This window comes from Hemitrygon akajei, chromosome 31 (assembly GCF_048418815.1).
Source record: "Hemitrygon akajei chromosome 31, sHemAka1.3, whole genome shotgun sequence".
In the NCBI taxonomy this organism is placed as follows: Eukaryota; Metazoa; Chordata; class Chondrichthyes; order Myliobatiformes; family Dasyatidae; genus Hemitrygon; species Hemitrygon akajei.
Window position 1 is genome coordinate 4,800,903 of NC_133154.1, and position 14,759 is coordinate 4,815,661.

The following is a 14,759-nucleotide window of genomic DNA, read 5'->3' on the forward strand; positions in this document are numbered from 1 at the left end:
CATGCAGACCATATGACCAATTGAGAAAACATTTGGATAGTCTAAGGGATAGCCACAGAACTTCGAACTGTGGCCCCAGCTGTACTGAGAGGGGTCACAGTTCAAAGTTCAATTCCAATGTCCTCTAAGGAGTTTGTATGTTCTCCCTGTGGAATGTGGTAGGCTGGTTTCCTCCCACAGCACAAAGACTTGCTGGGTAGTAGGCTAATTGGTCATTGTAAACTGTCCTGTGATTAGGTTTGGGTTAAATTGGCAGATGCTGGGTGGTGTGGCTAAGAGGGCTGTTCCACGCTGTATCTCAATAATAAACTAAAGCTTGTCTTGCATGCTGTTCATGCAGATGAAATCATTATATGGTGCATTGAGCTAGAATAAGGCAAAACAATAACAGAATGCAGAATAAAGTGTAAAAGTTACTGAAAATGTGCACTGCATGTAAACAATGTAAGATCATATTGGGGTAGACTGTGAGGCCAACAGTCCATCTTATCAGACAAGTGGTTCACAGTCTAATAACAGTGGGTAGAAGCTGTCCTCGAGCCTGGTGATGTGTGCTTTCAGGCTTTTGTATTAACACCCAAGGGGAGACGAGAGGATGCCTGGGCTGGGTAGGGCTCTCGTAAAAACTTCACTGCCTCAGTAAAGCAGCCAGCATAATCGGAGTCCACGGAGGGGAGGCTGGGTGCTCTGATGTGCTGAGCTGTGTCCACAACCCTGTAGTTTCTTGCACACGAAACGTTATGCATCCAGATAGGATGCTTCCTGTGGTTCATTGATTTAAAAATTGGTTGGTTGACAGAGGCATGATGAATTTCTTTAGCCTCCTGAGAAAGTGGTGGGAGTATGCTATGTTTCCCCTCCCTCTTCATGTACTCCACATTAGCTGCAGTGGAGTGAACTGGAAGGGCACTAGCCCAGAGGGGATGAGGGAGTTAGTGGGCCCTTTCACTGTATAGGATACTCGAGTGTTCCGGAAGCTGGTTGTCTTTGGTTTTCCGCCTTTTATACAAAGCACAGTTGACTTTCTCCTAACTTGCGGATGTATGAAGTGTGGAAATGGGTTGCAAACGTGCAGCACCTTTCTTGGAGCTAATTCTTCTGAGGAGTTGAGTGACTGCTGAACAAAATTTGACCCAAATGTTATGTAAACAAAAAAAAAAACCCACTTTTGGTCAAAGAGGGAGGTTTAAGAGGGGGAGGTCTGAAGAAATTCCAGACCTGGAGTCATGGCAGATAGTGACATGACCACAGATGAACTGAATAAGTTGAGGGTCCATAACTAGAGAGGCACTCCCTTGGAAAGAAGGTTGCACAGTTGGAGGGTGGAAAGGTTTTGCAGTCTGAAACAAATTTTTAAAGGTTGTGTCGGAGGAGAAGAGTGGAACAAAGGAAGTTACTGTTACGAGTCCTATCCTATCTGGCCAGTGAGGAGCTCTGATCTTCAAAGCATCTTGTTATCAAAGCTTGTTTATGATGTCACCATATTACCCAGAGATTCATTTTCTTGCAGACACTCACAGTAGAACAAATGCAATAGCATTGATGGAAAAGCTGCATGCATGCAAAGACTATGGCAACGCACACACAATGCTGGAGGAACTCAGCAGGTCAGGCAGCATCTGTAGAATTGACTAAACAGTTGACGCTTTGGGCCGTTCATCAGGATGAAGGGTCCCCTGCCCGACTCGTTGACTGTTTGTTCACAGATGCCACCTGACCTGAGTTCCTCTGGAATTTTGGTGTGTGTTGCTCTGGATTTCCAGCGTCTGCAGATTTTCTCGTGTTTGTGATGCAGACTACCAAAGCATTCAATGTGCCACAGAAGACAAATTGTGCAAATACAAAACTAATAGTAAACAATACAAGAACATGAGTTGGAGAGTCCTTGAAAGTGAGTCCATGGGTTGTGTTCAGTCTGGTGAGTGAAGATAGCCATGCTTGTTCAAAAGCCTGGTGGTTATTGGGTAATAACGGTTGGTTCACTCCCGATTTTCCAGATTGGTGACTTGAAAATACCATCGCAGATCTTTGCCGAGGCAGTTAAGCAGCCGGGATTGATGTTCATCGCTGCAAAGTTTGATGGGATCCTTGGCATGGCCTACCCAATAATTTCTGTTGATGGCGTCCTGCCTGTCTTTGATAACATGATGAAACAGAAGATACTGAAAAAGAATGTCTTCTCCTTTTACCTGAACAGGTGGGTTTTGTCTGTGGCGTATCCCGCTCTGTTCATTTTCCTCTTCCCCAATCCCGGAATCTTACTGTTCTGTTGGTCTTTTACCATTTTCTAACGTTCCTGCTGCCTTCCATTTCTCTGTTTCAGGGACCCGAGTACTCGGCCTGGAGGTGAACTGTTGCTGGGAGGGACTGACCCCAAGTACTATACTGGAGACTTCCACTATTTGAATATCACACGCCAGGCCTACTGGCAGATAAAGGCTGACAAGTAAGTCCAGGCCAGCTTTGGCTCTTCTGCACTTTTATGCGTTTATTTTCATGAGCTCTTGCCTCCTGGATACAAATCCTGGGCATCACGCACAAAATGCTGGAGGAACTTGGCGGCAAGTTGCCTCTTCCCGTCACCACCCCCACCTACCCACTTACTCCCTCACCTGCCAGCTTGTGCTCCTCTCTCTCCCTGCCCCCACACCACCTTGTTCTGGCTTCTGTCCCCCTTCCTTTCCACTCCTGATGGAAGAATCTTGTCCCAAAACATTGACCGTTTCCCTCCATAGATGCTGCCTGACCTGCTGAGCTCCTCCAGCATTGTCTGTGTGTGGAATTCCAGCGTCTGTAAACTGTCCTGTTTCACAAATGTGCAGGTGTAGCAGGTGCTTCTCAGAACCTCTCTTGGGCCCATCGCTACTGGTGCATAGGCCACCAACAGCAGCTGGCCAGAGACCTCTGCCTTGGGCTGAATAGAGGGTTGCTTGGCCCTGTAGCTTGGCTTAAGATCTTTCCTGTCCCAGGAGTGAGGTCCTTGCAGCTTTAGTTGATTTTTACGGGTGGGGTTGCTAGCCTTGATGCCCAACCCTCTTCCTTGCTCAGCCCAGCATGGGACAGTCCAAGGCGGAGTCGCCTCTCTCTGCCTCCCCTAAAGTCTTGTTCGTTCGTAGCAGAAGTCAGTTATTCAGGCGTGGGAGCTTCCACAACCTTTGCAGGAAACGTGCTCGGAACTTCTAATGCTCACCAGAGCAGGGACCTTGACCTTGGCATGCCTTGAGGGCTGGGGGCACTTGCTTCAGAAGCCAAAGTCCTCATGGAGTTCAGAGTGTACACCTCCATTAATCCAACACCAGGAACTTTTGTGGAACTGAATTGGCAGGCCCTCTCCAGACTGTTGGATATTGTTCCAATTGATAAGGCCAACACTTCTAAAGAAGTTATGCAATCGTGTGCAGTAAATTTTGTAGTAAGCCTCAAGGGAACCTCGTGGGATTCCCCAAAGGTATGTTTGCAGGTAGAGTCGCTGGTGAGGAAGGCATATGCAATGTTGGCATTCATTTTGAGAGGACTGGAATAAAAGAGCAAGGGTGTGATGCTGAGGCTTCATAAGGCATTGGCTGGATTGCACTTGGAGTATTGTGAGCAGTTCCAGGCCCCTTAACTAAGGGAGGATGTGCTGGCATTTGAGAGGGTCCAGAGGATGTTCTTGAGTATGATCCTGGGAATTAAAGGGTTAATGTATGAGGGTTATTGCTAGAGTTTATTAGAATGAGGGGGGTGGGGGAAATTATCATTGAAACCTGTTGAGTATTGGAAAGTCTAGATAGTGAATGTTGAGAGGATATTTCCTGTGGTGGGGGAGTCTAAGACCAGAGGGCACAGATTCAGAATAGAATAATGTCCCTCTAGAAGAGATGGAAGAATTTCTTTAGGGACAGGGTGGTGAAACCGTGGAATTCATTGCCATAGATGGCTGTGGAGGCCAAGTCATTGGGTACGTTTAAAAAGGGAAGTTGAGTTTCTTGATAAAGTTATCAAAGATGTGTATGGAGGAAGCAGGCGAATGGGGTTCTGAGGGGAAAATGAATCACTGATGGGATGGCAGAGTAGACTTGATGGGACAAATGGCCTCATTTACTCCTATGACTTAAAGTAATACAGCTGCTGCCTCGTTGCCCTGACAACACGGGTTCAAATCTGGCCTCGGATGCTGACTGCATGGAATCTGCATGTTCTCCGTGACCAAACTGCCAAATGGCTGGATAGTGGAAAATTTGCTGCCTTGGAGAAAATATTAATCAAATTTCTTTGGGCAGGTTGAAAGAAATCTCTCATTCCTGTGCTGCTTTTTTTTTTCTCTCTCCCATGCAGGGTATCTGTAGGCAGTCAACTGACCCTGTGCAAGGGAGGTTGCCAGGCGATAGTGGACACAGGAACGTCGCTCATCGTTGGGCCTGTGCAAGAGATTGAAGCCCTTCAAAAGGCCATTGGTGCACTGCCCATCATTCGGGGAGAGGTACATGGAGCCCTCTTACATTAAGTTGGGCAATGAACAATAAGTGTATTTACTTGGCAACTTTGCTATGGTGAATCATGATCTACAGGAGCATTAGAACAACACTGCAGCACAGTACAGGCCCTTTGGTACACTGTGGCAACCCCAATCTACCCCTTCCCTCTGACGTAACCCTCCATTTTTTTTTTTCAGTCATCCATGTTGCTTTTACCACTACCCCTGGCAGGGTGCCCATGTGCTCACCATTCTGTGTAAAGAACTTGCCTCTGACATTCTCCAGTACTTCCAATTACCTTTAAAACTTTAATGCTCCGATTAATATATTTTTACATCTTGTAATGGTTGGCCTGGAGTTTTTTTTCCTGTGAGAGGGGTGGGGGTGGGGGGGGGGAGATACTAACTTTTTTTTCCTGGATGCTTTTTCCTTACTGTTTTGAACTATATAATGTGTTTATTTTGCACTGTATTAATCTTCATTTTGCTTTTGGGATTTTGCTTGTAGTGGCTGTAGAAGTGCATTTTAAAAAAATCAATTAAAAAAAAAAAAAAAAAAAAATGCCCCCTCATATTAGCAATTTCTGCCCGGGGGGGAACAAATCTCCTGGCTATCCACCCTACCTGAGCATCTTACCGTGTACATTTCTCAAGTCATTTCTCATTCTCATTTGCTCAAAAGAGAAGCCCTAGCTCGCTCAGCCTATCCTCATAAGACATGCTCTTTAATCCAGGCAGCATCCTGGCAAATCTCCTCTGCACCCTCTCTAAAGCTTCCACATCCATGTTACTGAACAAGATCGGTTTCCTGTGGTTAGTACCAGAATCAGAAAGGCTTGTGGTTCACTGCAGACTTGCCTCAGCTGTTGCTAAAATCTTTGTCTGTTTCTTTATCTGAGCCTCGCTGGGTATTCCCATTTTGATGTATCAGTCCATAACATCCCAGATGAGGGCACTGTCAGAGTGGAGGAGCAACCCCTTGTATTCTGTTTGGGTAGTCTCCAACTCGATGGCATGAATATTGATTTCTTGTGAACAAATTTCTTCTCCTCCTTCTCCACCCTCTCCCCAATTCCCCACTCTGACCTTTCAATTCTCCCCAGTCTATTACTTCCCCTTGGGTCCCCTCCTCCTTCCCTTTCTCCTGTGGTCCACTCTCTCCTCTCCTGTCAGATTCTTTCTCCATCCCTTGACTGTTCCCACCCAGCTGGCTTCTATCACTAGTTAGCCACCATCACCACCTCCTCCTCCACCCCCCCCCCACCCTTTTTATTTTGGCATCTTCTGCCATCGTTCTCAGTTCTCAAGAAGGGTCTCAGCCAGAAATGTTGACTGTTTACTCTTTTCCATAGATGCTGCCTGACCTGCTGAGTTCCTCTGGCATTTTGTGTGTGTTGCTGTGGATTTCCAGCATCTGCAGATTTTATTGTCTTGTCCAAAATGACTGTTATTTGTTCCATGCACTTTGTGCTTGTTCACTACCCATTATGCCGCTGTTGTTTAGGGCAGCAATGAAAGTCCTCCATATCTGGCAGTACTCAGGGCTTCCTTCATGCCAGTAGCTTCCTCTCAATTTTCACTACTGTCTGTCAGAAAGTCCCTGGTGGAGACTCAGGAATACCTGAAGGATCCTTCATTGCTGTTTCCATAACAATTTTGTTTTGCCCATCAGGGTTGTTGGCCCTGAGCTGAACCCTTGAACCTAGTGGACTGTTCTTAGTCTGGCCTTTGACCTGTTTGGCATGGGTGACCCTACCAAGATAGATAGATAGATACTTTATTCATCCCCATGGGGAAATTCAACTTTTTTCCAATGTCCCATACACTTGTTGTAGCAAAACTAATTACATACAATACTTAACTCCGTAAAAAATATGATATGCATCTAAATCACTATCTCAAAAAGCATTAATAATAGCTTTTAAAAAGTTCTTAAGTCCTGGCGGTAGAATTGTAAAGCCTAATGGCAATTGTAAATTGTAAAGAGCCAAAGCATAAAGCCCCAACTCCAGCCAACATAGCTCTCTGGGTCATTGAGGCACGCAAACCTCCAGCCTACAACGAGGAAGTTGAGCATGCTTTGGCATATGATATGAGAATATTTTAATAGTTCCCTCTGCTTTTATTTCTATTGTATCCTACCATTGTCTCAACTCCACACCCCACCACAATATCAGGATCTCCTGCACAACACTACCTGGTCTCTACACTCTTGCCCATCTCCAAATCACTTCACTGATCCGAGGTTAATTTTTTTTTATTTGGAGGTGCAGCCCAGTAACAGGCCCTTTCGACCCACTGAGCCAGCACCACCCAATTAGACCCACACCACTTACTAACCCATGTTGGAATACGGGAGGAAGCCCATGTGATCACGGGGGAGAGTGTGCAATTGAACATGGGTTGCTGCTACTGTAATAGTTATGCTAGCATGCCACGAGAAACCTGTGGCTGTGCTTTCAGCTATGGGCCCAGGCTCCAGAACACCTCCCCAAATATACTTCAGTTTCACTCTAATCCTGCTCTTAATATTGCTCTAATATCTTTGTATGGCTCAGTTGTGTCATTTTTACAGCCTTTCACAATCTTTGGTTACCAAGCACTTGGCCAATTAAATTGTAGTGGTCTCAGGTGGTGCACAGCGACCGATCTCAAGCACCTGTGACTGGGTAATTGAATTATGATGGAGGTAAAGACCAGAAAATGCAGGGCTGGGAAAGTAGGTGTTTTGAGTTTGAAATCTTGGCCTGAAATCCTGTTCCACACACTTGACATCATAATGGTGTGCTTTCTCAGCAGGGAGGGTTACTGTTCTCCATTATGCTAGCCAGTATTCATTCTTCAGTTAATGCCAGATGAGTTACTGATTTGCCTAGTCCTAGTGCTGCCAATAGGAATGAGGCTTAGGAGCCTCTTGGGGTGGGTGTGGGAGTCCCATGCCGCCAGGTTTTGGAGCCTCTGGTGGGGGAGGGCAGGATCCCACGCCACTGGGTTTGGGAGCCATTATTACCCTACAGCCATCAGAGGATAATGTCACTCACCTCAACACCTGAACTGATTGTGCAACCTATGGATTTGCTTTCAATATTTATTACTTTCATAATTTTTATTTGTAGATTGGTTGTATGTCTTCATTATGTAAAGTTCTTCATTAATTGTATGATGTCACTGAATGCCTGCAAGAAAGTGAATCTCAGGATGGTGTATGGTGCTGCGTACATCAGTAATTTTACTTCCTTGCTGCGTTTGGAAGTTGGTGCTTGGTTTGGCTGCAGCGGAGGCTTGTAGAACGAGTGTCTTATTGAACAAGGGATGTGCTGAGGTGGTGACTGTTGACACACAAGACTTTGTAAAAAGTTTGCACTGATGTTCCGTTCCCTTTCCATCGACAGTACATGATCAACTGCGACAAGATTCCGACTCTCCCCAGTGTCACCTTCACGCTGGGAGGCAAGGAGTTCTTGCTGACCGGGAAGGATTACGTGATGAAGGTGAGGCAGCTGGCCAGTTAATTGCCTGTGGCCACGTGGCTTAATTTTTGCTTTTTTTTTTCTTTCTGCTGTTCTGATTAAGATGAGCACTAAATAGCTCTGGGAATGGGACGCGTTCCATTTCTAGCTGTTATTTCCCAACTTGTCTTATTAAAGTACAAGGTCCCTCAGCTCCAGCAAGTCGCTACTTGAGACAACAATCCTGTGTTGGTATTTTTGTACAGCAAAATCCCCCGAACAAAACAGCTGTTTCATTTTAAAGTGGCTTGTTCTTGTCATGTGCAAGGAACCAGCCTGATTTGAACCTGGAACCACTCGTATCAAACTCCAGTGCTGACTCCACTAGACCCTCCGGCCAGCTCCAGCTATCTGAGGACCCACTAATAGGCGACCTCTTAGGAGGACCTCGTACTCGACCCGAGTGATTGCACTATGACTAGTTCTGGAATCTGGGGACAGGGAGTTGATGGGGAGGAGGAGGGAATTTAATAGGACTGGTGTAGGATTGGTATGAATGTGTGGCTGATCACTTGGACCCAGTGGGCCATAAGGCCCATCTCCAGGGTGAGCGAATCTGTCTGAGCCACCTAAGGTGAATGAAGTGCTGCCCACTGAGACCCTTGTTGCTGGGTTAAGGGTCGACTCCTCTCTGAAGCCTACTTGCCATGCACGTCCCCTGCTCTTGACGTACCTTGAACTTGGGCCCAACGTCAAAGAGCGCAGATGGCGGTGACTGGGTGACCCTGTGCCCACCCCCACCCAACCCTCCATATCTCCAATATCAAGTGCCAGTGAAATTTTCCATGACGTCATCGGTCTGTGTTTCACAGGTTGTCTTCTGGGCCTTTGAGTTTAGTTACCAGGTTGGGTTGTTCTGCCTGAAACCCATGGATGGGAAACGGCAGAGGTTTAAAATCTATTGCCCCATCCTGTAAGATGTGGAGCACTCTAATCTCTTGTAGAGGGGTTAACGTTGACCCTTCTGTTCGCGTTTCTACTCAGCAAGTTGCCATCTGGGCTCGTGTCCTTCTGCCAGCACTCCATCCTAGTTGCCCCATTTTTTTTTTCCCCTCGATTTGTCCAGCTTCCACCTACATCTGCCTGTTTTCAATCCAATACAAAGCTCAGTAGCCGGGGGCAGTCTCACAGCCTTGTCATCGTGGAGACCATCTCCGGCTGCCGCGCTTCGTGTCTACGAACTTGGCAGCGTTTTGTCCCGCTAATAGGAGGAATTGAATGCCAAGGCTTCGGGCCCACTCTGAGGATTTGGATCTGATGACTCAGTTTGGTTCGGGATGCTGTTGTTGCTCATTTCTATTGTTTGCATGATTTGTGTTTTTCTTTACGTGCAGGGAGGGTTAGGCGTTGGTCTTTTTTTAAATTGGATTCTTTCAGGTTCCTTTCTGTGAGGCTACCTACAGGCAAACAAATCTCAAGGTTGTGTAATATACCCACTATTTCAAAATAAATGCTCTTTTGAATAATGCTCCCTTTGGGAGCAAGTTCCATGTTCTTGCTGGGTAACGAAGTTCTATGGTTCTCCTTTGTGGGTTTTGTGATCTACTCCTGAAATGGATTCATTGCTGCGTGAGTGGAGTTCAAGTGTAGATGTCTGTGTGTCCATTTTAGCATTATAAAATGCAGATCCCTGTCAAGGTTGGATGATATAGCAGTGGGTCGTTTGGTTTCTACCTGTTCTGAGCTGAGGTAGAATTCCTTAATATCCACAGTCTGTCTTTGGGACTTGCTTTGGGCCAGGGGTTTCCAACCTGGGTTCCATGATGTAAAGGCTGGGAACCCCTGTGGTGTACACAGATAGTTAACTCGTAATCTCTTCATTCCCTAGATCACCAAGTTTGGAAGGACTCTGTGCCTTAGTGGATTCATGGGCATGGACATCCCACCCCCTGCTGGACCACTCTGGATCTTGGGCGACGTTTTCATTGGCCGCTATTACAGCGTCTTTGACCGCACCAACAACCGCGTGGGTTTCGCTACAGCAGTGTAAAGCGTTCTGCAGAATCTGAGACTATTTGCTGTTTTCCATGCGTGTCCCTGATGATTAGGCTGTTTGTAGCTCAACCCTAACCCTACACCTCCGTGAACCCTGTTGCCCCGGTTAGAACCGCTACCTAAACCCAGTGTCAGGGAGGCGCTTCCAGGTGGCCAGGTTATTTTTGGGTTTGATGTTGAAGGCACTTCTGGATAAATTGCCTGCTCTTGTATAAAACACCCCCTGCTCCCTCCTAACCTCCTGTTCCCACTTATATTAGAAGTGAGAGGCTTTCTCCTTGAAGCATGGTGAAGTTATTTAAGTTGGAGTTGATGAATTTGACATCTCTCCCTTCATCATTCTGCCCAAGTCCTCATGAATCTCACCCACCCACTTGCCCTGGTTAGCTCGGACATTTGAATCACTGGAACATATTAGGCTGCTGAGCTTGTGTGTAGCTGATGGTTGCCGACACCTCTCCTTCGGTATCACACTATGCCCACTTTATCCCTTCTTAGATGCAATGGATTTTTGTGGTGATACCCCAGGCAAAAAGATTGGGGGAGGGTGCTGGGGGAGGTGAATGTCTTCTGTAATGGTAAGATCGCGATGGATGTAGCAGTTTGGTCTTGTAGAGTAACACTTTCTGAAGTTTGCTGCAGACTGCTCAATGTGGGTTCCAAAACAAGGGCTGAAGTGACATACAAACGTCCACTTTGCATGGTTTGGGAGTGATTTAAAATTCAATGGGGGATAATTCATTTTTCAAAAGTCAAAAAGATTCAAAGCACATTTATCGTCAAAGAATGTATAAATTGTACACCTCAATTTGTGGCTGCTTGTAAGCAGATGAAGCGTTCTCAGCAAGTTCCCTTTTTGTATCTGAAATTATCCAGGACTTGTAATAATCTGTGCTGTCTTCTGGCCCTGGGTCAATGGACCATTTCTATAAATGCTTTTTCTCCCCTGTCATTGCCCCCTGTTTGTCTTTGGGTTTGGAGGGAAGTTTTAATGGACTCTCATTCAATTAAGTGCTTTGTTTTGGACAAGCTGTAGCATCAACGTTTCACTTGTAGAATAGATAATCGTGGTACCAGTTGAGGTTGGCTTAACAAAAAAAGCTGGAAGTCTTCAACCTGGACAGCCCAAGTCATTGCTGGGGTTTTAAACTTTGCCTTCCATCCCTCTGTATACTCACTGTCTCATGGTCACATCCTTATCCAGCTCTTCAAGTCTACTTCTGCCCCATTCCCTCCAATGACCCTAGGACACGAGCAGAATTTGTCCATTCAGCCTATCAGTTAGCTCTACCATTCCGTCACAGCTGATCTGTTAGCCCTTTCAACCCTGTTTTCCTGCCTTCTCCCTGTAACCTTTGCCCTTGCTCATCAAGAGCCTAACAACCTCTGCTTTAAATTTACGGACTGCCACACACAAGACTGCAGGTATTGGAATCTAGAGCAGTGGGTGAGTTCCACAATTTTGCCACTCATTGGGAATTCAGAATGATTTTTATATAATTAGTTCCTAGCTCTGCCATCAATCACTCCTCCACCATGTAATATCTTTGCCTGTAATCGTTTTAACCCTCTGATTTGATTGTAACATCCACAGAAAGCTTGTGATGCAATATTCTCACTTAATCAAAGGACTACTTCTCGTGTTACGCTGCTGGTGTTTAGGTTAGCAATGAAGATCCTCCGTCTCTGGCGGTGTTCGCGGCTTCCTTCATTGTGTCAGTAGCTTCCTCTCAGTTTTCACTCGGGTCTTGCATGGCTGAGAGTGGAGACTCAGGAACACCGTCACACTTAGGATTCTTCATTCCTGCTTCCGTAACGATTGTTTGACCAGTCAGGGTTGTTGGCCCGGAGCTGAACCCGGTGGGCCACTCTTAGTCTGGCCTCTATACCCTTTGACCTGTGTGGCATGGGTGACCCTTGGAGGTACTCCTGGAGGTAATAGGGATAAAAAACTTTGTATTTAAACTAAAATAAAATGAGGTTTGTGTTCAGTTACTGAATCTGAGTTTCTATTTTCTATAGAATATTTTGTGAGAACTGCGTAGTTTCTTGTAAGTTGGCGCATGCAGCATACATTGGAATGTGATGTAACCTATTGTGGAACAAGAGGCAGTTTGGCCCATCCTGGCCATCCTATCTGTGCCATTTTCCCTGCAACTAATTTTCTCGTGCCTCCCACCTCCCTTTTGGATTCACTGACACTAAAGAGGAATTTACGGTAAAGACCTGAATCCTTGGTGGAAGCTGGAGCTGTTGTGTCTCTTCCACCCCAAAACCAGCCGATATTTTTGAGAAGAGAGATCCTCATGAAATTGGCAGCAAGTTTCATGCCTTTGGGGCTTCCTTGGCTTGTCAGGCCTTGTGGCATGGTCACTGATGTTGGAAATGTGATCCCACGGTTCAGTGACATTTATTATCAGTTAATGGTGATTGTTGCAGCTACTGAAACCCCTACTGGGGTGGGGGTGGGGGGGAATTGATCCTGTGTGATGCCAAAGCCAGTTAACAAAATTCACAGTAAGAATTAGCTGGCCCACGGTGCAGTGGCATCTGCACTGGACCTCGAGTTGAGTGGTTCTGAGTTTGAATCCACCCGGCTCCTTGCACGCTTTCCAACGGTGCTGGGTTGAGTGTTGAGCTGGCAATTGGCCTTGTTTTAAAAAAAAATGCTAAAGAAATGGCAGGTTGCTGCCCGATGTGCCACAAGGCACAGAGAGGAATAACAAAGTCAAAGAATATGTTCAATCTTTTATTAAATAGGCCAATAGACTTGAAGCAATTTAAAAACTAATGAAATTAAAATCAGCAACATAACAAAATAGTGTTAGCATAATAGAAGTACTTGAGCTTTCTCCAACTGTATTTAAGCAGACTTAACTGATTTTAAATGTAATTAAGTGGTCAACAAAAAAAAGACACCACCCCCTAGCTCAGTCCCTTAGCTCTCCGCAGAACTAAACTACCCCAAAATTCAAAGCATGAATGGGAGGGCGGCACACTAGCGTAGTGATTAGCATTACACTCGCAGTACAGGTGAGCTGGGTTCAATTTCTGCTGCTGTCTGTAAGGAGTTTGTACTTTCTCCCTGTGAATGCGTGGGTTTCCTGAGTGCTTGTTTCCTCCCACAGACCAAGGATCTGCTGATTGGTAGGTTAATCGGTCGTTGAAAATTGTCCTGCGGGTTGGCTAGGTTTAAATTGGTGGTTGCTGGGCAGCTCGAAGGGCCTATTCTGTACAGCATCTCAAGAAACAAAATTTTAAAAAGTGTAACAAACTCTTCTACACCCCTTCTCGCATGACTGACTACCCATATTAAATGTGCAACACAAAATACAATACACATTGAAAACATATGTGTCTCCTACAGTGTTGCAGAAGGATAAATATTAGTCCAATCGAAGGTATGCCCTCACCCTTCAAGGGTTTAATTTTAATATCGTTATCAAGATGTTGAGCACCTGGGACAATGGTGCTGTCTATGGGTGGTGCAATTGAACTCTGGACTGGAGTTCACTCGATTTGCCATTGTTTCGTGTACCAAGATGCTGTGAAATGCCAGCAGTGTGCATGTGATTTAGAATCAGGTTTATTATCACTAGCATATGCTGCAGTGGCTGTACAGTACAAAATCTTCTGTGGTTTCATATATACACATTGTACATGCAAAAAGTTTGGAAAACAAAAATCCTGACATGTTGCAGCTACAGTATGAATACCTGACCCATGTCTAATGGGACCTGAATACAGGGATAAGTTCAGAGTAAATGTTATTATCAAAGTATATACGTCACCACATACAACCCTGAGATTAATTTTCCTGTGGGCATACTCAGCAGATCTAGAGAATAGTAACTATAACAGGATCACTGAAAGATCAACTGGACTGCAGAAGACAACAAACTGTAAATATAAATAACAGGAACCTGATACAATGTCTTTAAAGTGAGATCATTGGTTGTGGGAGCATCTCAAAGATGGGACAAGTGAAGTTGAGTCATTCAAGAGCCTGATGGTTGAGGGGTAGTAATAGTCTTATTGGGAAACAGTTTCTCTATCTTGTCTCTTTGAAAGCCAACCTGTCACTCAAAGACTTGGTGTTTCACTTGCAAGCTTAAAAGGACAATTGTCAAGCAACGCACACAAAATGCTGGTGGAACGCAGCAGGCCAGGCAGCATCTATAAGAAGAAGCGCTGTCAACATTTCGGGTTGGGCCGAGACCCTTCGTGACAATTGTCAAGATTGTCTAAGATTTCCAGTACACAAGTGTAAGGAGAACAAAATAATTGTTAATCTGGATCTGATGCAGCACAAAAAACCCCATTAAAGATGAACAAATATTAATAAAAACACAACAAATATAAATACACAAGATAGCTCATATACATAGATTGATGAAATGATGCTAGGTACAGGTGTGTGTCTGTGCATAAGGTAACTGACAGGAAATGATAAAGTAGTGGTGGTTGGGGGGTGTGATGGGGTGAGTTAGTGGGTGGAGGTGTTGATCAGCCTCACTGTTTGGGGAAAGGATCTGTTTTTGAGTCTGGTGGTCCTGGCGTGGATGCTATGTAGCCTCCTCCCTGATCGAAGTGAGACAGTCAGTGAGTAGGGTATGTGGGATCCTTCATGATGTTACTGGCCCTTTTCCGGCACCTTTCTGTATTTACGTTCTTGATGACGGGTAGGCTGGTGCCGGTGATACATTGGGCAGTTTTCACTACCGGTTGTAGAGCCCTCCTGTCTGCCCCAGTGTAGTTTCCACACCGTACAGTGATGCAGCTTGTTAGGGTGCTCTCTA

At 45.5% G+C, this 14,759-nt stretch overlaps 1 protein-coding gene across 1 annotated transcript in view; it reads left to right on the forward strand.

Annotated features, from left to right (window-relative positions):
- Window positions 1-11,951, forward strand: part of LOC140719327 (cathepsin D-like) — a 35,558-nt gene extending 23,607 nt beyond the window's left edge. The window contains exons 5-9 of the mRNA XM_073033885.1: window positions 1,998-2,197; window positions 2,324-2,446; window positions 4,318-4,462; window positions 7,849-7,947; window positions 9,794-11,951. Coding sequence (XP_072889986.1) covers window positions 1,998-2,197; window positions 2,324-2,446; window positions 4,318-4,462; window positions 7,849-7,947; window positions 9,794-9,955 — 729 coding nt within the window. The 3' untranslated portion in view covers window positions 9,956-11,951. The remainder of the gene's footprint in view (window positions 1-1,997; window positions 2,198-2,323; window positions 2,447-4,317; window positions 4,463-7,848; window positions 7,948-9,793) is intronic.
- The last annotated feature ends 2,808 nt before the right edge of the window (window positions 11,952-14,759 follow it).